Consider the following 26,462-nt stretch of genomic DNA (forward strand, 5'->3'; position numbering starts at 1 on the left):
TTTGATGATGACTTTTTCTATCCATGGATGGAAATTGAATCACTAGAAGCTAACAGAGACATGTTGTGGTAACGGTGGCTCCTAATGTAGTTAAAATTTTAATTAATGCGTTATCTTATAATGTAAGATAATATAATGTTATAAAAGTGGTGATAATGCCACATTTCTTCTTAACTTCTATGGGAATATACACAGTACACGGAGAAAAAAACCTAATGGACTATTCTAAAACAACTTGTGTGTCCACTAGGGAGCGGTGTTGTTTTAATTATGCTCCAACATGTGCAGGGGGTGGGGGTGTGGGGTATACATTTTCAGGTTTAGAAGTTTTGAACTGAAGTTGCAGGTGTGGGCAATTAATTCTCCCAAGGGGATATGTGAGAATCATGGACTGTTGTGGAGGGCCGGAACAACAAGAGATTAAGAAAATTAAAATTGAGCAGAACTCAGTTCAACTTATTGTGTCTCTCATGTGACCCCTTGAGAAAATGAATTTCCCACTCCTGATTCATAGTGTATTGTAATAGCTTCCCATATCGATCCTGGAAGGAAACACCAATCCCTTTAGGGTTGCACCAGGAAGGAAAATCTGCCAAACCAAACATAGCAAAGCCAACAGTAGCTACTACTGAAGTCAAAATATTTCTGACAAACGTGTCATAATCCTGTATATTTAAAGCTGCTTTTTATGGAATTTCCACGTCACTGTTTTCATTGTAATGACAATACATTTGGGTACATGACTAATAATATATCGAGAAGTCCAGTGACTCAGGAGGACACCAGAAAGCATCTGACCTACTGTAGAATTCAGTGACTGATAATGTAACCTCAACAATACAGCTAGTGTTCATCTTAAAATAGACCAAAATGACAAATTACACACATTTACTTTGAAATCTTTACTTTTAAACTGCAGATTTAAGATATAAACCCTTTTCCTCTTCTCATTGTTCATGTGTATTACACACCACATTAAGTGGGTCTTCACAGTTCGCAGCTGTTTGTGTTCAAACACGTTTAAACTTTATGAACAAGGCTGCCTTATTGGCTCTCTGGTATCACAGGAAAAGGTGATTGTTTGCGAGAGTATCATTTGTCCGCCTTTGTAACCGCGAAACAAAAGAGATATGTTGTTTGCTCCAGTATGTGCATGTGTCCTTGGGTATAATGTGTTAAAAGCCAAAGTAGTCTAATAGCATTACCTAGTACTGTTATAGTAAGCACTCGCACACATTTCTAAGGTTCAAACCTGTGTGTCTGTGTGATTTTTCAGTGTATGTGCCTTCCCCTCCTCCAGCTGTTTGCAGTGTTCAGACTTTGTAATGTGATATATTCTTTGTGTTGACCCTCCCTTTGCTAACTGTCACACTTATTCACACAAACCATTAATAAGCTTTGTGCACCGCTTACCCCTGCTTTGACATGTGTGGCAGCTTGTTGATCTGTTCTCAGACATGTTTCTGTGTCATCTAAGAAGAAAGGAACACAGCTAAAGATGATTGCAAATTACACAGGAAATAAGTGGAGCACACAAGATGCCAAAAGTCAGTTTCACTAAGACGAGCCTAGTGACTGTAATGACTGTATGAAGAGAAAAACAGCATTACAACTAGAGTGTACTTAAAATAGCTTTGATGTCCTTCCTGTTTCCTCTTCACAAGTCCTCCCCTGCCCTTTACACCCTTTAATGTCAGGAGTCAAAGTGTTAAAATGGTATAGAAAAGACACTTAAAACTTGGCATATCCAATGATTCAAAAAAAAAAAAAAGTTATAAAATAAGCTGTCATGTTGTAGGGGTGCATATGCCAGTCTGTTTAAATGGTAAATATAATTGTACATCATCTTTGCAAAATATAGGATCATGGTTTCACTGGTGCCAGTGTACTTCTTGTGCCAATCGCAAGTCCTGATAAATGGGGTGGGTTGCATCAGGAAGGGCGTCTACCCTAAAGTCTTGGAGGAATCAAAAACGCAGATCATAAAGAAGGAGATTTCCATACTGGAACAGTTGGGGCCTGGGTCAACAACAACTGCCTGAGATGTTGTTGGCCAACAAGGTGAAAAATGGTATAAAAAAAATTAAAAGGGTATAAGGAAAAGGAAGAGAGAAAAGGCATGTTAGAACGCAGCGAGAGAGGAAAAGAGGAAGACGTCAGAGGATGTTCATGGATGTTGTGTTTGACTCAATGTGTTATGAATGTGTGGTCGATGCCCCACACTGTGTAATTACAGTGTAATTGTGTGAGAAATACATCAGTGTTTTTAACAAACAAAATATTAAGAAGACTGATAATATGTCTGTGAATGTAAAACTTATATTTTAAATAAAAGTTTAGATTTTTCAAGAAGTTCTTTGTTTTTACAACACACATAGGACAGTTGTGTAGTCAACTAGTTCTCATCTACATAATTACATAATTACATTACATAGTTACATAAATTCCTCTGGGCTCAATTATTCTCAAATATTCTCTCAAATATTTCAGTTTCACAAGATAATTTACTGTAGAAATCACACTATCACTGTAAAGATTAAAGATAAAGTTACAGTGTTAGTAGACATATACACACTTTAAAAATTACATTATTACTCCAAAAGATGGTGTAAAGATTTACAGCACCACTACAGCATTTAAAAAGGTATGTTCCTGTAAAAACTACATTACAATATGGTGGCTGTGTTTTACAGCAAAGCGATGTCAACCCTGCTGCCAGTTTTTAGCTGTACAATTTATAGCTTTTTTTTCTTACTGTGAAGACATGCAGAGGGTTGGTGTGATAGAAGACGATGCAAGGGATAGGATGAGATCGAGAAAGATGATCTGCTGTGGCGACCTTTAAAGGGATTAGCAAAACCATGAACATAGGACGTGCAAACATAAAACCATTTCTGTGAATAATTTGAATGGAGGAAATGTGATATGACAAAAACATGGACTTCCCTGTGTGTGTGTGTGTGTGTGTGTGTGTGTACCATTAACCATCAACAAACACCATTACGTGCAGCTCCTCTGGGCATTTTAAGTATATGGGGCATTATGTTTTGGTAGCTTTTCAGTGATGACACCATCTTCAAATCTCGGTATTACACAGGCAATACCAGCTGACCAGATACCACATAATGAAGTCAGGCGGATTTTGTTTATTCAGCGAGTGGTACACACACACACAACCCCGTTCAGCTATCTTAGTGAGGACTGTCATTGACATAATGGTTTCCCTAGCCCCTTATCCTAACCCTAACCATTAAAAATGAATGCCTAACCCTAACCCTTACCCTAAACCTAACCATAAGCTATTTGTAACCCTGACACTAAAACCACATTTTGAGCCTCAAAAAGGCCTTCAAACTTGTGAGGACCGGTGAGTGTATCCTCACAAGTGACTGTTGGTTCTCACAAGTATAGTAGAATGCAGATTTCGGTCCTCACAAAGATAGCTAGACAGGGACACACACACACACACACACACACACACACACACACACACACACACACACACACACACACACACACACACAGTCACAGAGTTACTCAGCACGAAACTCCAGCCATCACACTGGGAACAGTACCACACACACATTTACACAAACGGCCAGTCTTAACATAACTCACAATTTTCCTAATAGGATTAGTGGAGGGAGTTTTCTGTGTGTGTGGGTGTGCATGTGTTGGTGTGTATGCGGTGGGCCAGAGATGTCACCCAAGTGAAGAGGAAAGAGGAAGTAAGCTGTTTAGAAAAAAAATATTTGGGTGTTACCAGGATATGAAGTTAACAAGTCAGTGTGAAGAAAATGAAACACAGTTGGAAACAAAGTGTTTGTGGATTTTATTTGAGGTTTTGAAGGGTGAACTCTTCACTTTTTCGTTTCCTAGAGTAAATCAGTAAAACAAAGACGATGTGGCCGGAAATATTAAATTACATCTGATAACTAGGATTCGTTTAAGAGTCTTATTGCGCTCAGTCACTGTGTATTTTTTGAGAAATCATTTGACTGAGCTGTGGTGTTATTAATAAGAGTGACAGAGCAGAGCTTGCGTCTATAGATACACTTCCAGAAACAGAATTACTTAGTTTTGATTTGACCTCGATGATTTTCCTGCTTCAGATCTTCCCTCTTCACTTTTTTTGTTTGTTTGAACTCCTCCTCCTCTTTCTTCTTCTCATATGATATTCTCAGTTGCTATAGACATGAAAGGTCATCCCCTTGGAGACTGTCTTAAACTGCACCCACATGGCTTCTGTTCTGGACATTGGCAGAGATGTGTTTCACGTTTAAATTTAGTAAACTCAAAAGTGTCTCACACATTTTTGCCTTTCTTAAGGTTCCTTCAACACTAACAGAAAAAGGATTGTTTGTCATTTTGTCAATGCAACGGAAATGCAAAGTAACCCACTCCCACATTAGGATTAAATACAGGCTATGCAAAACAGCTTCACGACACCATAAGGATTACTTTGTGTATGTGTGTACATAAATGACTGTGGATGTTGCCCAAGGGATAACGCATGCAAATAAATGATGTTACTCTTCTAAGCCGTATTTAATTAATAGCGTACACTGAATTGATGTGTGCCGGTCAACAGATGAGACAACTTGCGGCTTAAAGTTGGGTCACACTCACTCTGTGACGAAATCAAATAAAAGTATATACCAAAAAAAAAAAATAATAAAACTGCGCTCTTTATTTGCAAGAGCCACGCCTCGTTAGGGGCAACTCCCTTTGTTGGTCCGGGTATGCAGACAGCTACACACTTCTCCTGGAATGTGTGGAGTCTCCATTCATTAATTTGCACTGACAAATGAGAGGCCGCAAAGAATTAGTTTTATATAGTTGGAAATACACTTCCATGGCTCTTGACCCACTCCACATTTCTACAGGAAATAGCTGCAGTGATTTATCAGAGCATTAAAAATCCCCCAAAACATTTTGTGTAATTCCAACAAGCTTTCTAATGACGTCTTTATTTTTCAGCACAGCATGAACTTTCTCATGGCAACTTTCTTGTCATTTCTTTAAGTACTCTTTAGGAATAGTTCTCCAGGACATTTACATTTGGATCTTGGCGGCCTTTCTTTCCGTTCTTTGTCAACATGATCCCACACTGCTTCAGTAACGTTGATGTCCAGCCTATGAGGAGGCCAATCCATGACTGAGCTTGAATGACACACTGAATTTTTTGAGTTTTCCATTTATGTGCATGGGATCATAGCCATGCTGTTCTCCAGCAAATGAAGCTGTTGGCAGCCAGATGCTTTCCATATGGTATTGCATGGTGGATTAAAATCTAATGGCGCTTTTGTGTGTTCATAATTGCATCAAGCTCCCCAACACCACTGGCTGAGAAACCATAACAGAGCCACCGCTGTGTTTAACAGATGGCTGTAGATGCTTACTGTTGTACCTCTCTCCAGACCAACCTTCGACACACTGATGATGATTTTACCTAAAAATTCCAACTTTGGAACAACATCCCTCTGTAACACCAGCTCTTGTTTAGCTCAAGTTCTTGTGTAATTTAGCATACCTCTGGCTTTTCTCTCTGTTTCACTTGGTTAATGGTGGCTTCTTCAAAGCCACCCTTCCACTGGGATCATTTCTGATGAGAACAACTGAAGGGCTGGATGCATCTTCGAGATCCCGTCTATAGGGTTTTATCCTATTTCTTAACGGCATGACTTTTAAACTCTATTCATTAGAACTTTTAGGCCTGCCAATTCTTCTTTCGTCTTCCACTCGTCCAGTTTACTGAAATTTTCTAAGGGCACAGTACACACTGTGCTGAATTTTTAGATGATAGTTCTGTGGGAATCACTTTGTTGGTGTGTTATCTTTGGTACTTTTTGAAGATTCAGCTAAATAAATGGGAAAAAATGATGTGTTATTGTGACAGGCTGCTATTAAGAAAGTGCCTAAAGACACAATTTCACAAAACACATTTTGCATGCAAGGGAAATATCCTACACGAAGAGAAGCAACAGCATTATACATCATGTACATGCATTTTGTAGAGGGAGAAGAATTTCAAATGGTTCTTGTGGTTATTTTGGTCAGGCTGTAGCCAGAGGAATCCCAGACATCAACTCTGTCTTGATACTTCCATCCCCCATCCTCCATTTCACCCACTAACAACCCAAACCACTGACCACATGCACCCCCTGCTCCCAGGACCAAGCTAATTAAATGGTGCCCCCCAAACAAAATCACAACACTGCCATAGCATCTGCTTTGTGTTCATAAGTAAACACGGGTAATCAGAGGGGCTAGTAAACTGGGGACTTTTGTAAGACACAGACAGTGTAATCATTGTGTGTGTAAATGCGAGCTGCTATGATAATACCTCACCTTTGACCTGCAACCTCCACCACAGTGCAGGGGGATGACACACACTCTCTCACACACACACATGCACACACAATTTAATACCATGTCAGAGGACATTATCCTGATTTATGGAGACTTACTTTTAGCCTTACCTTAGATTAAGCCTTCTACTTTACAGCATGTGTCCCAAAAAAGGAAGCTGAGCCGCCAAAACACGAGTACAGTTGGAGACCGTAACAGGGGTCACGCTCACTAAAGGGGGGCTGGCTCGTGCCCCTTGCTCGATTACAACTGTCTCCGTCTGAGCAGAGTACTCCAGGATAACAATTGTTATCTTGCTTGGTCTTTGTGGATTCTTTATATGTCTTCTTGTACTTGGGTGCAACAGTTGAGGCTGGGGGGGTGATTATCTTTGTTCCAAGGACCCAAGGACGGGAAGCCGGTTGCGTATGCGTGTGTGTGTTTGCCCTCGCGTGAGATAGTGTTTACGTAAAGGAAGGAAGATTAGCTTGGCCAGCGGCCTATTTCTGGCCACACAATGTTAGACATAAGAGTATTTTCACTGCGTTCATGTACACATGATGAGAAATACTTTTGTTACCGTACAAATGACAAATGCAATATTTGCCGTTTGCAGATTGTGCTGTCAGTCTGATATCAGGGAATACGCATGCTAACAGGCATGGTAAGTTTTGTGTTTCACAAAAGGAATTTGTGTTTTGCTATTTTTGGACTCACAAATTCGCTTTCCAACAGTCGAGGGGCACAAAGGTCGAGCAAAATGAAAATAGCTTGTCCAACAAGAGCATTTTGTCATGTAACAGCAAGTAACTGTATATTTTTGTATCTATAACCATGAAACTTACACACATTTTGAGCTTAGCTCACTGGATTTCTTAAAGGAACAGTTTTTCTGTTGGAGTATAGCATCAAGTCAATTTAACTTCTGGGATATTGATCTGGTCAGTTAAATAGCAGAGGGGGGTTGTTAATCAATTTAAGCTGCTTTTTTAATCAATGAAATTACCAACAGGTGCACTAGAGGGGCAACAACGAGACAAACCCCAACACAAAACTGGTTTTACGTGTGAAGGCCACTCACATTTTTCCCTCCTCTTCTTTTCTGACTTTTACTTCACTCATTTTTGCATTTGGCTAGGGTCAGAGTCACTACTGGTAATATGAGAAAATGCCTGGATACAGAGGTTGCACAGGTAGTTCAACCTTGCTGTGTCAAGAGCATGGACTTGATTGAGAGCTGGGTGTGGTGGGTGTGGCCGTAGAAGGCCCTTAACCCACCAGCAGTACTGTTATCTGCTTCTTTCTGCAAGGGTGAAAAGGATGAACACTGCCAGACTAGTGTACAGCGTACCTGTCTGGCTTTCAGTATCACCTTGATCTCAAAATATTTGTTTTGCTAATAATTAGGCGAATAGACAACATGTCCATTGTGAAAATGCCGGGAACCGTGTGTTTGCATGTATGCATATTTTTGTGGGTGATCCATGTTCATTAGCTTAGAAAGAAATTGCTGATAAAACATGATGACTAACTGCAGATCTTCAGTGTTGGCCTTCTTATCAGACCTACAGTTCCAGTTGTCATTTCCTTTTTGACCCGTTGGTTTTTTATGCATTAGGAAGCCGCAGACCTTTTGCTGCCTAAATTACGCAGTCGCTGCTCTCGGTTTCTTCATTTTCTGTTTTGTGTGTACTTTTTTTAGGCTCTCTGTGTCTGAAGTTCTGTGCCTCCTGTGGCCAGATGCTTACGCAAATGAATGGAAATCTAGGGATGCAAATCCAACGGAAAGTAGCTTGTGTTTGTCCGTTTGTGTGTGTGTGTGAATTCTTTTGGCTTCAACCAGATTGGCCTGGCTAAACCAGCTCACCAGGGTGGGGTGAGAGAAAGGAAATAATAGCAGGAAGAGTAATGACAGGTGTTTTGCTGCTGAATTATTTCTCTTGCTTATACTTGGGTTTTAACACAGGCTGATGATAGCAGCATAAAGATAACTCTAACACGAATAAGACGGCCACTTTTCATTATGTCTCTGAAATTGTGCAAACCCCCAAAGTGGTCCTCCTCTTTTCATTTTAAACAGTGAGCCTTGATTTCTAAAACAGGAAGCTTGAATACATTTGTGACTTTCTTTATTGTGCAGGACAAACACTGTACAAGTATGTTAGAGGAGTTTTGGCCCTCCTTAATTGAAACTCCCGGATAATATTCTGGCATGAGGTTACTTCGGGCAGTGTTTGAAAGGTCTGGATGACACACATCTTCAGCAAACTGAAAAAAAGTATGATTGTTTGTGTTGCCGTGTAATTCTAAAAGCAAATGCAATTATTTTAAATATATCTGCATCAGTGTCAACACTGCCTGAGCCTCTCCCTCCGTCTACCAGAGGAAAGGAAGGGAGGGAAGAGAGAGGTGAAGAAAAGAGCCTGACTGCCAGCATTGTTCCACAATCACATCTTTCTGACTGCTTTCTTTCTCAATGTATAATCTTCTGCATATTTTTCTCCCTCACTAATAATATTGCTTCTGTACAGCACTATCTTCTATCTCTTGGCTTTGTGTAGTTTTTTCCTGCCTTGTTCATTCTGCCTCCTGCTGATTGCCTAGAGTAGCAGGAGTGAGCGCGGACACACAGACACATACACTCTTGTACACACTATGAGAAACAGGAACAGAGGAGGTGGGGGTGCTTCCTGTCTGGCTGGAGATTGTTGTGTTTCTTTGTGCCTGTGTGTGTGTGTGCGTTTGGTGTGCTTCTAGTGGTAGAAGCACTGCAGAATAAAACGAATTTGAGGGGAGTGGGAGGATTTCAGTTTTAATGGTCACACACAGCATAAATGTCTTTGAATGAGTATTAATATGATTAAGGTCAGAACAGAGTGCACAGGGAGGCAATTTTGCATGACTTGTGATTAAGTGAAGAACAATTTTTAAAGGAGTATTTGAGTTTCTTACAGTTTAGACTATTTTGCTATCACTCACAATGTTGAAAATAAAGTGTAAATGCAAAATTTAGCAGTTGGGTCTCTGGGACATGAGCAGCAGTACTAACAGTGCATAATTCACAGTGGCCTTCACAGCGTGGGCTGGGTGTGTCTGTTTCTGAAATGAAACTGTTAAAATGCTAGTTTTACAGTCGACACAACATGTCGACTGTTGAAGCAGATGGGTTACAGCAGCTGAAGACCACACGATGTGACAGTCCTGACAACAGAAGACCAGATCCAACCTCATTAAAGTGGTTCAGGCTGGTGGTGATGGTGCAATAGCGTGGGGGCTATTTTCTTGGCAGACTTCGGGCCCTTTAGCATTATTTAAACACCATAGCCTAAGTGAGTGCTGTTGCTGGTCACGCCTGTTGCTTTATAACCACAGTATAATGCACACACTAACATAATCTTGAACTGTTTTTTTGACCATGACAATGAGTTCACTACTCAGATGGCTTCCCCAGTCACCAGATCTCAATCCAATAGAGCACCTTTGGGATGTGGTGTAATAGAAGATTGACATCATGGATGTGCAGGAACTACATGATGCTATCATGTCAGTATGGACCAAAATCTCTGAAGAGCCTTGTTGGATCTATGCCACAGAAATTTAAGGCAGTTCTGGAGGCACCATGCTAGTACTAGCAAGGTGCAACTAATAGAGTGTCCAGTGAGCGTATGTCCTCGTATTGAATTTACACTTCCAAAAATGTTGGGATGTCCATGTTTGTTGTGTTGCTACTTCACTTCCTCTGGAGGTGAACAAGAGCAGTTGCTGTGGTTCACAGTCTTGGGCCCCATTTGTCATATTTTTTCATTTCATAATGGTCCAGGTCTAAACCACAAGCAGGCCAGTTTAGCATTGCTGCCACGCTGCTGTAATATGTGCAAAATACAGTTTGGCATTGTCTTGCTGAGATAAACAAAGAAAACGTTATCTGAATGGCAGCACATGCTATCACTGGGGTGCAAGCTAACCATGCCATGTCCACTAACTCCCAGACAGACCACTACAGATGCTGCTTTTGAACTTCTGGATCTTGTTTTTATACTTTTTTTTCTTCTTTCTTTGGATGGCTACGATTTAACCCCATTAGTGGATGAGGGTGTTCTTATTTAAAGTTTGAAATTATTTGCAAATCTTCCCAAACAGCTTCACATCACATCTCAGTTTTGTGCAAACAGGGCAGCAGTATGACAGCGGAAATCTAATTCTGCTTTACTAACATTCTTTGCTGCAGGGTTTTGGGTGGAGATGGGTTTTAGCTTTTTGTTACCACCTATATGTCTACAACAATAGCATGCCACTGATATGTGTCCATAGTGACATACTTGCAAGTGGGTGTGTGTGTATTTGCATGAGTAAGTCTCTCATTTTTGTCGTATGTGTGATGGACACCCAACACCTTGCAGAGAGGTGAAACCAGTATGCATGGTGTGTTTATGCGTTATAGCAGTGGTATAGGGGTCGGACACCTGAGGGGCTAAAGAGGATGGGACTGCTTTGTTGTTTAAACAGGCACAGGCTTTGGATGTGCGTGCATTTGCGTGCGAATGTGTGTGTTTGCTGTGCAACAATGGATGTTGAAACGAACAACAAATGTTCACCAAGCTTAAACCAAAGCAGGCGGACAAATTAAATAGAAAAATTACAAAGATGACAAAAACATCTTGGAATATTGTTTTTAAGTTGCTCTCTTAAAATTGTAGCACAATACTTTGCTTAAAAAAGAAAAAAAAAGCGCGTTTCTGTGGAGACACGCTTGCTGAAAGGAATCCAATAAGGAGAAAAAGTAATGACAGCAAATGAAGGATAATCCATTGTATTAATTGGAATGTGGCACCATCAGCTCCACAGCAGATTCCATCCATTCCTATCCCGTCCTGCACAACACATTATGTGTGCATTCTTAAAAAAGATGCATACATTATTTGCAAAACAAGGGAAGCCCAGTGTTTTCTTTGTCCACAATAACCTTCTTCTCACACAGCAACATGACCTGAGGCTTTATTTTAAAACGATCCTAGCAGCTTTCCTGCCCAGCCCTGCCCTCTTTGCGATAATAAATAATGGTATCAAGATACATCAAAGTAATTAATTTCTTCCAAAAAGCTCTTGAATTGTCTGTTTTAATTATATCCATGTTTAAGTTTAGCCAGGACATCCTGAACACACATTCATTTCAATGAAAATCTTACGCTGTCTGGACATGAGCTTTGAAGCTTTATTTAACCAGGATATTAGCGTTATGCCTCTAAGCTCCATTTCCTTCTATTGTTTTAAATCAGTGGAGCTCTTGAATGAAGCAGCCCAATGCCATATGTCTGGCTGGCATAACACTGCTGCCTCACTATGAACGTGATGCTTAATATCAGCTCTTTTTGCATTTGCAGCCATTCTCGCACTGGCGGCAGTCACGAGCTGCAGCTGCCAGGAAAATGCACGGAATTATGAGCTGCACAATGAGCTCGGACAATGCCTTCTTCATTACCTCGTGCTTGTCTTTCCCAACTGCTTCCTTATGACCACAGGAAAGAATTCCACCTTGTCAGAGCGGTTACGCCAGCCAGCAAGGCAGGCGAGACAAAGATGCCCTAAACTCACGATGTAAGATTGGCGAGTATAAAAGAAGTGGTAACAAGAGATGGGATTCCTGATAGTTGTTGAGGTTTAAGTTAGGCTGTCAGTTATTTGCAAATGGCAAGTCTTTATGGGAGAGTTGTTTGCAGACTCAGTCCCACAGCGGATACGCCTTTAGAGATGGGTGTGACATTATATAAACGCCCTTAGTGGTAAATAAATGAAAACACTTATGTGGGAACAATGGAGTAAGTAAAACAAAATGAGAAATTATTTCTGTTTATTCATCCTACCTTTATATGCCTCTTCAGCACATAGCATCGCCCCTGTTAGCACATTTATGAATAGGTGCATTCTGCTCAAGTCAAACTGTGCTCTTATGCATTATTTTTAATGTTTATTCTTATTTTGTGTGTGCTTGTTGCATCCGTATTACTGAAGGCTTCATTCATCCCATAAAAGAAAAACTAGCAATAAGGATTGTTGAATTACTTTCTATGATTCCTCAAGACTTTCTATGTGTTTGCATTTATTGGACCTATTGAGATTAGCAATAAGAGTGAATAGATTTACTTTTGAACCCTTTTGTGAACTCGCTTGATGCTCATTTTGTGCTTCTGGGCTGAGACAGATGAGTAAGGCGCTCCAACCTCTAGCTTGGTATGAATACTGGAAACAAGAGGAAGCTTTGTCCAACAATATAAACAAGAACTATGGAACCATGATGTTTAATATTCCAGATCTCTTCATGCAGTTTTATTATCACCACGCCCTTTATGTAGACATTGTTAATTCTGATGTTCAGCTTCTGACTTTAGCCTCACATCTACCAAACAGCCTCTATGTTTCATTATCTCATCTACATCTTTGCAAGACACCATCACGCATAAATTGCTAGATTGTTCTGTTACATTAGGCAAATGTTGCAGATCAATGGAACTATGCTGACCTTAACTAAAACTGCATCAACTGCATACCATACAAAAATACACTAAATTACCAAAAGTATTTGCACATCTGCCTTAACACACATATGAACTTGAGTGACATCCCATTATTAATCCATGGAGTTTAATATGATGTCGGCTCACCCTTTGCAGCTATAACAGCTTCAACTCTTCAGGGAAGAAGAGTTCCCAAGGTTTAGGAGTGTTTATAGGAATTTCTGACCATTCTTCCAGAAGGAAATTTGTGAGATCAGACACTGATGTTGGATGGGAAGGCCTGGGTTACAGTCTCTGCTCTAATTCTAAAAGATGTTTTATTGGGTTGAGGTCAGGACTTTATGCAGGCCAGTCATGTTCTTCCAAACCAAACTCGCTCATCCACGTCTTTATGGACTGTGCTTTGTGTGCTGTTGTGCAGCCATGTTGGAACAGGAAGGGACCATCCCCAAACTGTACAACTCCTGAAAAACAACCCTACATCATAATCCCCCTCCATCAAACTTTACACTTGGCACAATGCAGTCACACAAGTACCATTGTCCTGGAAAACCCTGACTCGTCCATCAGATTGCTAGGCAGAGAAGCGTGATTCATCACTCCAGAGAACATGTCTCCACAAAGTCCAGTAGTGTCTGATACACGGTCTTGAGCTAATTTGAAACTCACATGGACTTTGGAAGTCTGCAGCGACCAAGTCGGCAGAAGGTTGGTGACCTCTGTGCACTATGAGCCTCAGCATCCGTTGACTCCACTCCACAACCAGTTCATGTTGTTCCCAATCGCTGTCACTTTGTTTTAATACCACTAATAGCTGACTGGAATATTTAGTAGTGAGAAAGTTTCATGACTCGATATGATGCACAGGTGGCATCCTATGACAGTACCACGCTGGAACTCACCGAGTTCCTGAGAGCGACCCATTCTTTAAAAAAATGTTTGTGAATGTGGAAGTGATTGGAACACCTGAATTCAATGATTTGAATGGGTGAGTGAATACTTTTGGCATTATAGTGTATTTTTGCATGACATATTGGAGTGTTAGAGATTGGTAGTGCTTGTCAGCAAACAGACACAGGGCAGGATTCTGATTGCAATGCAGCGACTTGTGAGAGCTTAAAGAGGGAGATCACGTTTTCTGCGCTTGTCTTTTCATGATTGCTCTTTGTGTGGATGTAAACCATGAGCCTTCCAAGAAGCAGTTGTTTTAAATTTGTGGCAGAAACTAAGAGAAAGAACTTTTAATTATAACAAGCTGTGGCAGCCCGCCAAGAAAGCAGTGCTATACTTGGAAACCAAACTTTATGAGCAGAAAATCCAAACGCTGCCCACACTGGGCCTCGGAGGTAAAGTCCAGAAATACCACAACAATGAAAAAGGAGTGTTTAAGGTGGATAAGAATACAAAGGGGGGGAAAGTCCTGCAAACGCAGCAAAGCAGCAATTCCAAATATTTTGACCTCTAAAATGAAGGAATACTTAAAAAAATCTAAATTAAAGGAAACACAGGTAACAGAGACAACTGTTTTTCCGCTCCTCGCCACTTTTCAGTATTCCTTCTTCATTCCTTCCTTTCCTTCACTTTTCATCCCCTTTTATCTCTTTAATTTCCTTTTGTCTCCCTCCCTGTCCTCGGACTCCTTCCGCTTGTTTTCTCTCATTCAGACTGTAGCCATGTGAGGAAATATAAACTTTCTAACTTCCTCCCTTAACGATTTTTTTCACCATACTTTTCTTTTCTTTTCTTTTTCCCGCCGGGCCCCAAATTCCTGTCACCTATCATCGACACGCGCGCGCGCACACGTAGACCTCCCAGTACATCGAGTCCAAACCACACCCAGCTCCAGGTCTCCCTCCCTCGCGCGCTCTCGACAGCCGGGCTAGTGGACGTGCATTTGTACTCTTTTTTTTTTTTTTGGATTACTAGTGAGAACGACAGCTGCTGTTTTCTGACGTTGGAGGCTGTTTCTTGCGAGTATTTTCCACAGAAGAGTTGTTTTTCGTGCTTCGACCAGATTCGGTGAGCGAACTTTTCTTTCCTGATAACTTTTATTTTAAGTTTAGTTTGGCGCTTAAATGCCTAACGGAACTTTCTATGTGGGATTTGTGGCATCACTCAGAGGAACTTTATGTGTTTGAAGTGCAGCATAACGTGTTTACTGCTCTAGAAGACAGCTGTCTAAAAATATAAATAAATACATTAATTAATACATTAAAACAACAAAATATATATATAAATAAACAGAACCTTAAAAAATATATTTTATGGTGCGTCTGTTTAAGCGTATTTGGACAGTAGGCCGTCTCTTACTGTTTGTTACAGGGTTTAAGGGTCTCTTACTGCCGTGTTTTGCCCTGTGGGTATTTTTACACAGATTGTAACTCAGCTCCAAGTTCAGACATTGGAAATAAAAGGGGCGTTGTCAGCCACTTTGATTCTGTGTGGGAGTAAAACGTATTTTTAAGTCCAGTGAAAGAAACTTTAGTGTGTTGGGAAGGAGGATAAACAGAGTTTTTTTTTCTTTCCTTTTTTTCTTTCGTTTTTTTTCAATGGACGCTGGAAATATGCGCCTGTGAACTCTGGGACTTAAAGATCGGGCTTCCCGCAACATGACACAGAAGGCTGTTATGTTGCTGTGGTTGTGGTTTCCGGGACTATGCTTTATATATGTTGCTTATAATATTTTTTTAGGTGCCATCTAAATCCAGTACACACACTGCCTTTATCCCTGTCTTTAAGTTTTTAATAGGGTAGATCCCTGTTTCTCTTCATGCCTGTCGCCCTCTTGTGGATAGAAAACAACATTAGACTATGTTATTTTAGGTTTCTGTGGTTACAGATTTTTTAGCTCCAGCAACAAATAAGATAAAAGTATAGAGAAAGATATGAGGACATATGAAATGGGAGGGTTACAGCTGAACTGCAATAATGTGGACACACTGGATGGCGTGGGCAAAGCTAAATTGGCGGGAGGGGGGGCTCTGTCAAGTTGCAACACGCTCCTGAAAATAGGAACTGAGACATCAAAGCGTTATTTACTCCAGCCTCAATGCCACTTGTGGTATAGACCATGCTGCAATCACAATATGGTAAATGCTAAATGGCCTGTATTTGTATAGCGCTTTACTTAAGCCCTATGGACCCCAAAGCACTTTACACTACATTCGGTCATCCACCCATTCACACACTGGTGATGGCAAGCTACATTGTAGCCACAGCTGCCCTGGGGCACACTGACAGAGGCGAGGCTGCCGGACACTGGCGCCACCAGGCCCTCTGACCACCACCAGTAGGGTAACAGGTGAAGTGTCTTGCCCAAGGACACAATGACCGAGACTGTCGGAGCCGGGGCTCGAACCGGCAACCTTCCGATTACAAGACGACCTGCCAACTCTTGAGCCACGATCGCCCCACAATAAGCTATATTTTGAGTAGAAATCTGGTTTCCATTTCTCTTAATAATCCCATACAGGGAATATACATGTGCGTTAAGCAGGACACTGAGTGAGCAGATGGATGGATAAATTGCTAAATACAGGAATGAAGCTAAACGTGGCTGCATTTTGATGGATACCATCATCCCACCATATTGAAGGTGGTGTGTTTTCATCCCATCAGAGTCAAGTTTTAGAGTGCGAGAGGGTTTGGATGTATAATTCAGGCAGAATAACTCCTGAAGTATTTTCCATCTTACACTTATGTTTTGTGACACGAGGTAGAGAGCCACAAGCATTTCCCCTCATACCGAATGTGGCACGCGGAAAGACATGAGCGACATATGATAGGAGGGGAATTAGACAGCAGGCTTATGGAGAGATTTTAAGCGTCGCTGACAGATGAAAGCGATTAGGGAACAAGTGTGAAGTGACTGACAGAAGAACAGAAAAAGATGAACAACATAAATAAATAGGGATGGAGATGTGAGTGGAGGTCTCCTTTTCATCTCTCTGTCAGGTGTTACTTAACCTCTCTCTCTCTCTGTCTCTCCATGTGGAAGTTATTATTCAGCACTGTCACATTAGGAATGTGTGAAGAAAAGCACGTACACACACACACACACCTAAAAACCATGTTAGCGTCCAACATGAAAGAATGCCTGTGTTGAAGTATTTGAAGCCAGAAGGAAAACAGTTGTGTATATGTGTGCAGATTCTTCTTATTTTTGGGTTCTTTTGCAACTTCATGTTACTCTTCTCTAGTACTCAGCAAAACTTGATATTGTGTGAGTCTTACTTACATATGTCATTTGTAAGCATTCACAGACAAATAACACAAATAACCACAGAAATAACTGGTCTATCTGCAATTTCATAGACCATATTGTACAGTCTACAATAACTAATAACTAATATTTTAGTGTGGATGGCAAGGAATAGAGCAACAGTCAGTCCAGAGGACAACTTTTATTGAATATTTGAAGCCTAATGTTGTGTTGTCCCATTAAAGCTAGTCCCTGAAAGATGAAGCCAGGTTGGGTCTCCTCAACACAGACGTTTAAAGTCTCACCAATCCTTGTTGTGTCCTTCAAATTCAGTCAGATGCTGCATGACTTGGACTCATTTAAATTCCCTTAAAACAGCACAGTACTGTTGACTTGCTACACAATATACAGGGTTTGGTCTACAAATGTAGCCAAACACTGTCCCTAAGGATGAACTGAAATGTTTCCCCATGTAGTAATTGTAAAGTTGCATCTGGAATGCAGCATCATATCTAAAAAAAAGACCTCTTATAGATACATAATGCTTGATTTCTGCCAGTGGTCCTGGGAAAGTGTACCTTTTGTGTAAAGATAAGCCAAAGCTTGGCCTATAAGTCGTATACACACAGAAAGATTTGGTTCCCCTTTGCTATAAGTGAATCTTATGATATATAAATTTAACATTATGACCAAGTCTATGACCAAAGCACTGAAAATGAGTCTTAATTTCTCATGGAGATTGAGTTTTTCATGCGCAAATGTTTCTTAATTGTCAGCTTAAGCTGCTTTGAATATTTGTGCATATACAAAAAGGAGTATTCAAGAGTAAAGGCAGATGAGGGCCAAAGGGCTCCACTGGAAGTCTTCTATCCCTTCTCACTTCTTTTTTCCCTCAATCCAATTTTCCATGGCCAAAGACACAGAGAGAGAGATAAGTAGAGAGAAAGAGAGAATGGGACAGTGAGAGAGGCGGGGGAGTGAGATGCAGAGGCCCAGTTAAGTCTGTGGCTTTGTGTTTTATGAAAAGAGGAAAAAAAAGGACATTAAAAGTCAGCATTTTCCACCAGACAAGGGAATCAGTCGACATGAGCACACACATATACACACTTGCACTCTTCCACTGACTGAGTCCCCCCCCCCAGTCTCCTATTATAAGGCTGAGTGGAGAGGAGGAATGGCTTCATTTGTGGTGTTTGTCAGCGTGTGTGTATCTGTGTGACAGGGAAGGTAACTGGAGTTATCTGTCATTGTGTTTCTCTGCTTACACCTAGCCGTATGCCAGAGTTTCCTAAAGTTAAACACAAAGGGAACTGTCACATCTTGTACAAACAAAACACAGGATAATATACTTACTGTAAAATGACCTGAGTTATACTGCTGCTGATGTGGAGAAAAGCTAAGCTTCACTTTATGTTCTTTTTTCCGACTAGAGACTTTCCATGGTCATTTTTTTGTGCTGAGAAGGTCTCACAAAACTAAAGCCCCTAAACCATGTAAACTCACTTTGAATAGCTCTAAAAACACTAGCCTCACAGGGAAAACTTAACAGCAAAAATTCAGCTTCTGTAGGTTACCCTTTAGCAGCTACATTTCTCTTGTGAACATAGTGAACATCACATCTTAGTCCAGATTACATTTGTTAATGACCACGACAAAGATGGCGTTACAATAGATTTGTCATTACTTGTTCTGGTGGTGCACACCTCACAGTTGAGGCAAATAAAATCTGTCTGTTATGATAGATAAGATGTGACAAATTGTGCCGTGTTGGTGTGAAGCAGGTCAAAGAAGCATGGCTAATGCATGCAATATGAATGTGGATAGTGTGTGTGTCTGTGTGTCAGCTGTTGCCTGATGTCAGAGGAACGACAATTCACACTCTACTATCAGCGCTGAGGGAAACCCATTAGGGTCGCTGGGAGTGCAGGGTCCACATTAAGCTAATGTTAGGGTATGTTTGTAGTAAGTGCTGTTTTCTTTTCTTTAATCATGCTCATGATAATCGGGGGCTGGCAGTCAAAGTAATGAAGATCTTTACAGTGCAAGCACTCACCAATACAAAAGACACTTTTTTCATTTACTTTTAATTATCTACATTTTCCTTATGTGAATCGTATGTTTTTCTTATATATAACTCGGCTCCCAAATTTTTGCGATTTTGCATTCTGTGTATGTGTGCATACATCAAAGTCTGCACGACTGTACTCAGTATGTGCCTCTAGGCTCATGTTTTTGTTTTTCTGCCTTCCCTCCATTTCCCTCCAATTGGGTTCCTTTCCTTGTTTCTCTGTTCCCTCCCTCCTCCCGTGCTCCTCCTCTCTTCGCTGAGATGAGAAGGCAGCTGCAGACAGTAGAAGATCCAGCTGTGTGTGCCCACAAGTGCATGTCTGGGGGATTATTTTTCACTCCAAAGAATGTCCCTGCAGGTCAGATTAGGCTCAAAGAGATGCTTTGCACTGGAAGTGAATTAAATTATCTTTTATTTTTAACTTTGCCCGCCCTTTTTTCCCAAATGTCTTTCGATGCTTCCTTCACTGTGCCAGCTTTTCTCTGTAAAGTCAAAAACTAAAATCAGATTTACAGAAACAGATTTATTATAAAGTGTTATATGTGTGCTACTCACTACTTTGTGTGGATATTGAGAGAGCTGGCATACAGTAGCTACTTTATATATAAGGTGTCACATATAAACACACAACGACACCAAACTACCATATAAACACAGACATCGCAGGCTTTTATCGCCTCAAAGCGTTTATGTTGAGAATAAACATTTTGCAGGCTCACGTGCGACAGGAATTTCACTTACATTTCTTTGTAGTTTTTTTTCCTCACAACCTCTGGTCTCAGTTTAAATGAGTCTTACCAAGCTTTTGTCTTCTCCAGTTTGATTTTCAGAACAGTATCATTATGATCTTTTGGCTTGAAAAGCCCTTACTGTTTGCATACTTGTTGGAAACCTGAACCCTGTGCTTTTAGATGGCTGTTGTTATTTTCCCGCTTCCTTTTTACTATTTACCACCTGGTGCCCCCTTCCCCCCTACTCAGACAGGGAGGACCTATCCTTTGGCACATCACACAACCACATACTCGCACACAAAAACGGTGACCTGCTTCCTGTTGGTGGGCAGAGACTGTTTTTACTGTGACTCCATTTTGGCGGGGAAGACTAATTCCTCTGCAGTCTGGCTGGGGCTGTGTGTGTGTGTGTGTGTGCGTGATTGTGTGTGTGTCTGTGTATGCGTGTGTACACTCACATGCTTTTAAATATGTTTGCGTCTGTGCCTCGTAAGCTTCTGAACCTTAGGTGGGAGGCACTTCCAGAAATCGAAATCATATGTTTTGTTTTATGTGCGTTATCTCCACGGTGGAGTTTGATGTGTGACACTGTGTGACGAAGATGCTAGTCAGTATGTGTTTCAGAAATGTAGGCCTATATTTGCAGACACATTATATTATAAAGTGCCATTAAAGCTGTGCTGTAAAATGTCACAGTTGAATTGTAGATTTTGGAATCCTTTCTTATGTGAGCATTTGCAGCCAAATAACCGAATGATGCTGACAAGGCATTTTTTTATGCTGAGCAAAACTCTACCCTGGATTAACTCACACATGGTTTTCTGGGTATGCTTGAGTTTGTTTGTTTTTTTTCTTTTTAATAGAATCCACATTTTTATTCACTCTAAGGAATTTGTCTGTAGAATACACAAATAAAAACTAATGAAAATAACAAAAGAAAAGAAATCAGGCGCAACCTTGCAGAAAGAGAACACAGTAACTTATTGTTCAAATAACTGCCTGTTCAGACACAAATACGTCTTATCCTAACAGATACACCCAACCTGTTATGACTGTCAACAGTGATTTGTGAAACCATACACTTCTGGACATTTAGTTTGTGTCATACTGCTACAAAGGCTAAGGTCACACTGCAGAAGACACAGGAATAAGCTGGTATTTGAACCCGCACACTGAGTGCCCTTGGTTCATTTAAAATATGTAAACTTTATGGAAATGTATCCACGGCAGTGCGTCTTGATTTACTGGCATTCTTTTTATCAAATTTGTAACTGATAATTGTGTATCATTGTGTTGTAATCTCAGGTTTGAACAAAACACAGATTTAACCCCCCCCCCCCCCCCCCCCCCCCCCAAAAAAAAAAGTTTACTGCTAAGTCCTCGCTGCCATAAAGTCTGAATAAAGGCCTTTAATCACTGCAAAGTATACACTACACTCCCACACATTGTAAATGTGTATATATACTGTGTAAAACACCCACTCTTTCTTTGACACACATGTACACATGATTTGCTGAACAAAACACAAGATGTGTATTTTCTTTAATTTAAGGGAAGGCTCTGAGGCTGTCTGACTGTTTCTTTGACAGCTGTTTGGACACAATGTAACAGAATATACATAGACGGATTGTAATTGAAGTTTTTAGCGATGCTGTACCTACATATTTTCTAAATAGTTAAAAAATCCTGTCTGCTATATTATTATACATTTCATTTCTATACATAATTTATATTTTGTTCTGTATGTATGTTATTCTGTAGATATTGTAATTACTGCTTGCTTTTCTTTGAGCGCTGATATGGGACAGTACTTCAGTTTCAATGTACTATTGTACAAAGTATGACTGTGCAATGACCATAAAGGGTTAAATACTGTGTTGACATGCCCAATATTAGTTATTTGCCATTATGTGTATGTTGGCACATATTAGCTTATAAATTAAAATGAAAAAAATAAAGATGACACGGGAGAAATGCCTTTCAAACCATGAGTGCTAATCTTGCTTAGTTTGTCCACCATGCTGCAACTCTGCACTCAACAGTCAACGACGACTAGTAATCGATGACTTGTGACAATAAAGGAAGACTATTTTTAAACAACATTGTCATATTATCTTAGCTAGGACTCATGAACAACTACATATGAAGATTTTTTGGGACATCTGTTTCTGTTTTGTGTATCTATACGAACTGAATTTTTACATCACCGAATATCGATATTGGTATCAATCATGCATGATGATGATGATGATGATTAAAGAAATCATTTCTTTTTTTTCATTTACTCAGCTATTAAACTCATGTTGCTTCCAACAGGTTCTTTTTTCATCTGATCGACCTTGATCCATTCCTCACTATCAGTCTGCAACCACGCCTGTCTGACAGCCGCCATAAACATACAGAAGTGGTTCCACCAAAACTGACAATCAGCCAGTGGGAGAAACAAACAGCGAGGGGAAACGGCCTGCAGGGTATTTAACCAGTTTGACCGACAGGTGACAAAAAGCAGATAGAAGTTAGACAGAAGGGCAGTCATGTTGATCATCTTAGCTTTCATCATCCTCTTTCATCTGGCTGCAGCCATCCTGCTCTTCGTTGCCACCATTCACAATGTAAGTACACACTGAAAATAAACACTCCTTTAACATAAATCATTTCACTTTTTTTTAACAATGCTTGTGTCTATCCCTGATGTAGGCGTGGTGGGTGGTATCAAAACCTGGCGTTAACATTATTAGTGACTTATGGTACACGTGTAACAACACCTGCGAATCGATTGAGGACAGCCACACTAAGGAAGCAGGTAAGTTAGTGTGTATACTTCCTATATCTCTGTAAATGTATGTCTGGGTATGTTACACCTTCTAACTTCTCTCTCCTCAGCTCCTCTGCAGGCAGTCCAGGCTACCATGGTCCTTGCCACTATATTGTGTTGCATCAGTTTCTTCGTCTTCATCCTTCAGCTCTTCAGGATCAAACAGGGAGAGCGATTCATTTTCACAGCCATTATCCAGATAGTGGCATGTATGTAAAACACATCTAACTTTGAATGTTCTTATGCAACTCATATCCACTATCAATGTGTATGATTTCCATCCTTCTCCTCATCTCTTCTCTCATCTCCCAGCTTTATGTGTGATGATCGCGGTGTCCATCTACACAGCCGAGAACAAAAGCTTTCATAAGCGTGACCTTCAGGAAGGCTCATTCGGCTCCTCTTATGTTGTGGCGTGGATCAGCTTCCCCATGACTCTCATCAGTGGCCTCATGTACCTTGTGCTCAAGAAACGCAAATAGACATAATAGGCTTTACATAAACAATATTCAAATTCTATAAAAGGAAACTTGAACATATGTGAGTACAAACAAACAATTTTTCTCATCTAACATTCTTTTTTTAACCCTTATTTTTTATTTTCTATTGGAATCTGCTTCAAATTCTGCATCATTTCAAATGACAGGTGCAAATCTAGAAAACATTTAATACTTTTTTGGTCCATCTTATGCATGACCTTCTTGTTCCTGATGGTACATTGTTCTTACTGAGTGTGGCAAAGATGACTCTTCGGATTCAAGTCCTTTAGAAACATGGCAGTCCAATTTTCCCCCTGCTTACGTCTGTGGTAGCCACTGCAGTATGTTTCTGCAATTATCTAAGGCGAGAAGTGCACCGTGATTCACATTTGATCTGCAGTGCCTTGTTTAAACAGTGTAACCTTACCTTTGCCAGCATGGCACACTGTGCTGGTTAGCTCCATTTACATAAGGTCAAATCAGCTCGATGCAAATGCACACCACAAGAGCCTAGGTGACTTCATCACCCATCCACTGCTCTGCATAGACGAGGCTCCAGAGGACCCTTGCTGCATTTTGTGAGAACTTACCTTCACATTCCTCCCTTTCCCTTGGCAAAAACACAGGAAGAGAGCCCTGCTTTGTCTCCCCCTGTTGTGTCGCTGTCTCCTGCTTTCCACCAACTCCAGTCACAGGACTGTTTTATCCGAAAGGATAATAGTGGAAGAAGGAAAAAGTGTGGAGGCTTGTCTGACTCGGGGACATCTCCTAGACTTGCTAAAGGCTCATTTTTTTTTCTTTTTGTGAATCTATAGTTGACAGACTTTATTTTGTACATATTTGCTGTGTGTGTATAGTTAAGGCTAGCCTCAAATGATAAAAATTTTATCTATAAAATAAAAGGCATATAAATAAACATATATTAACCACAGCATAGAAGTGTAGTGAATCAGTAGTTAGAGATACAAGATGTAGGATTTTAACCTTTTTGTTATGTTCTTATGTTACTTTTTGTGTTTTCATGGTTAGAAAGGAACCAGTGATTTGCTGTGAGATTTGGGATTTAAAATGACATAGAAATGTGTAAACTTCAAAGAAGAATGAACATTTCTTTGTTATTACTATGCTTGTTTCGTTCACAGCTTCTTTGAAGCTATTCTTTTGAAACCACTGTTTATTAGATTATAGCATCATGCGACTGGCGATGTATGAAGTAATTATCATATTTTTCCCCTCTCTGGCTGGGTTACTGCTTGGTCCATTACTGGAACATTTCTAGCATCTCTGTGCACTTACTCATGTGCCAGCTTTTAATAATAAGCTAGATGTTATACCTGCCAGCAGTTCCTTGCATTACTTTAAAAGAACTGAAACCATCATGGGCATCAGCGATTATAGTTGAGCTGGGTTACTTCAGAGATGCACTGTGCTGATTTTTTTGTAAAGAGAAATGTTAGATAAAGCTTGGACCACAGAAGTTTGTAAACTGCTAACTCACCAGTGATGAAGATTTGGGGAAAAGGCGTGGAATTGAAGTTATTTAGCTTTACTATCCCAAGTCGATACTTGAAAATGAACAAAACGGCATTTTAAAGGCCAAGATTACCATGTTATTCATGCGTTTTGTCAAGTTGTCATCATTAGTGTTTCACTTAGTAAAAAGCCTCTTGTAATTAAATGCCTTTTATCAAAAATGTTTGTTAATGTTGACTCTACTTTAGTTATGATGTAATAATTTTTAAAGCAGACCAATATTTAACTGTGGATAAATCAACGTTTTGAACATGGCATCTGATCAGATAAGTTAAATGAACATATTTTCCCAATGGAGTGTGTTGTTATTTATTCATCTAAATTGCTTTGGCATGAGTCGCCTAGAAATGTCCGCCTCCTCAGAGCAAATTCCCCCCTTTTAACCAAAACAAATAAACAAATAAAAATACTCTGGTCTTTTCCTTTTAAGAAGTCATGACCCAGTTATAGAAAAAAACTATTTGTAACAAGGTTTGTGTGTTTTTGGTTTTTTTGAGTAAGTGGGTTATGATTCTGAGAAAGCCATCTTTAGCACCACAAAGCAATCACCTTGTTATCTGGTTTTATTTTATCCAAAGAAAGCACATTTCTACAGCAGATGGCTCTAAAACTGGGCAACTCATACCAAATCAGTCTTTATGGCACTACAAAGTAAAAATGAAATAGAGTTTGTCCCTTTCTTTTTAGTTGTAGATATTCAACATAAAACACGTTATTATCTTTAGAGTGAATTTATTAGTATACTTTTCTTGTAGTGTGTTTTATACCCATGTAGATGTCATAAGGTCATACTGGCAGAAAAAATTAAGTTGTTGAAAACAAAAGTGTATTTATGTTGATTTCTTTCTTTTTTCATCTGAAATATTTCTAATGTTTAATGAAGTATTAATTCCAAATTGATTTAAAGTCTCATGTTGCTCCATAATTTTGTCAGTGTATATTTTGCTGCGTAGAATTGTTTTCTGCAGGCTAGCAGTTTTTCAATTTCCAGTTTCTGCTTGTTAAAGGCTCATTTCCTTGTATTGTTTTAAAAGCCAATTAAATTACAATATACTAGTGATTTTGTCCTCTGTTGCAGCTTCTGTGGCAGCTTCAGTGATTTGTTAACATTTTTTGTCATGTGGTCACATCATGAGATTGAACGTTTGTCTGCTACCGACACCTAGTGGACCGGCAGAAAACTACATCATGTGTACAAGCTCGTCTATTTTATTCTTCGAACAACACACTGGTCAAACATCCAGTAGATTTATGAACAAGTACTCAGCCTCAACACATGAATTTATCTCTTCGAAAATGCCTTTGAATAAATAAACATATTTGTTTGTAACTAGTGTTCTACTGGGTATTAATGTGTGCATGCGTACTTGCTCTCCAGTTTCTTGTCTTTTTCCCTTTTCCCATGTTGCAGTGTACTACTTTCCATATTTTAGACTTTATGGTAAACTTTCATGGGAATTACACTTTAGATTACCTCTGAGTGCAACAGCATTTTACCTATTTATTAAACCTCCTGCATTGTTTATCACTTTTGTTTCCAAGATGTCAGATGATGATGATGATGACAAAGTTTAAGGCTGTCATTGTTGCAGTTTTTTTGCTTTTTTTTGGGGGGGGGGGGGGGGGGGGTTGCATTTTGTTTCAGGTTTTTAATAAGGGAAAAAAATATGTCCAAATCTACCAGACCCTGTGTGAGAAAGACATTGATCCATCAGGTCTAATTTCTGCAAGACCAAGAAATCAATTAAATAGAAGCCGTCTGACAAAGTGAA

General features: G+C 40.0%; 1 protein-coding gene across 1 annotated transcript; it reads left to right on the forward strand.

The window, feature by feature from the left end:
• Positions 1–14,779: 14,779 nt before the first annotated feature.
• On the forward strand, positions 14,780–26,015 carry emp2 (epithelial membrane protein 2). Its single transcript, XM_063471501.1, has 5 exons — positions 14,780–14,882; positions 22,180–22,475; positions 22,561–22,666; positions 22,747–22,887; positions 22,991–26,015. Exons 2-5 carry the CDS (start codon positions 22,398–22,400, stop codon positions 23,158–23,160), a joined length of 495 nt encoding a protein of 164 aa, XP_063327571.1. The 5' UTR covers positions 14,780–14,882; positions 22,180–22,397; the 3' UTR covers positions 23,161–26,015.
• The last annotated feature ends 447 nt before the right edge of the window (positions 26,016–26,462 follow it).

Source organism: Pelmatolapia mariae, linkage group LG4, assembly GCF_036321145.2.
Source record: "Pelmatolapia mariae isolate MD_Pm_ZW linkage group LG4, Pm_UMD_F_2, whole genome shotgun sequence".
Taxonomy (NCBI): Eukaryota; Metazoa; Chordata; class Actinopteri; order Cichliformes; family Cichlidae; genus Pelmatolapia; species Pelmatolapia mariae.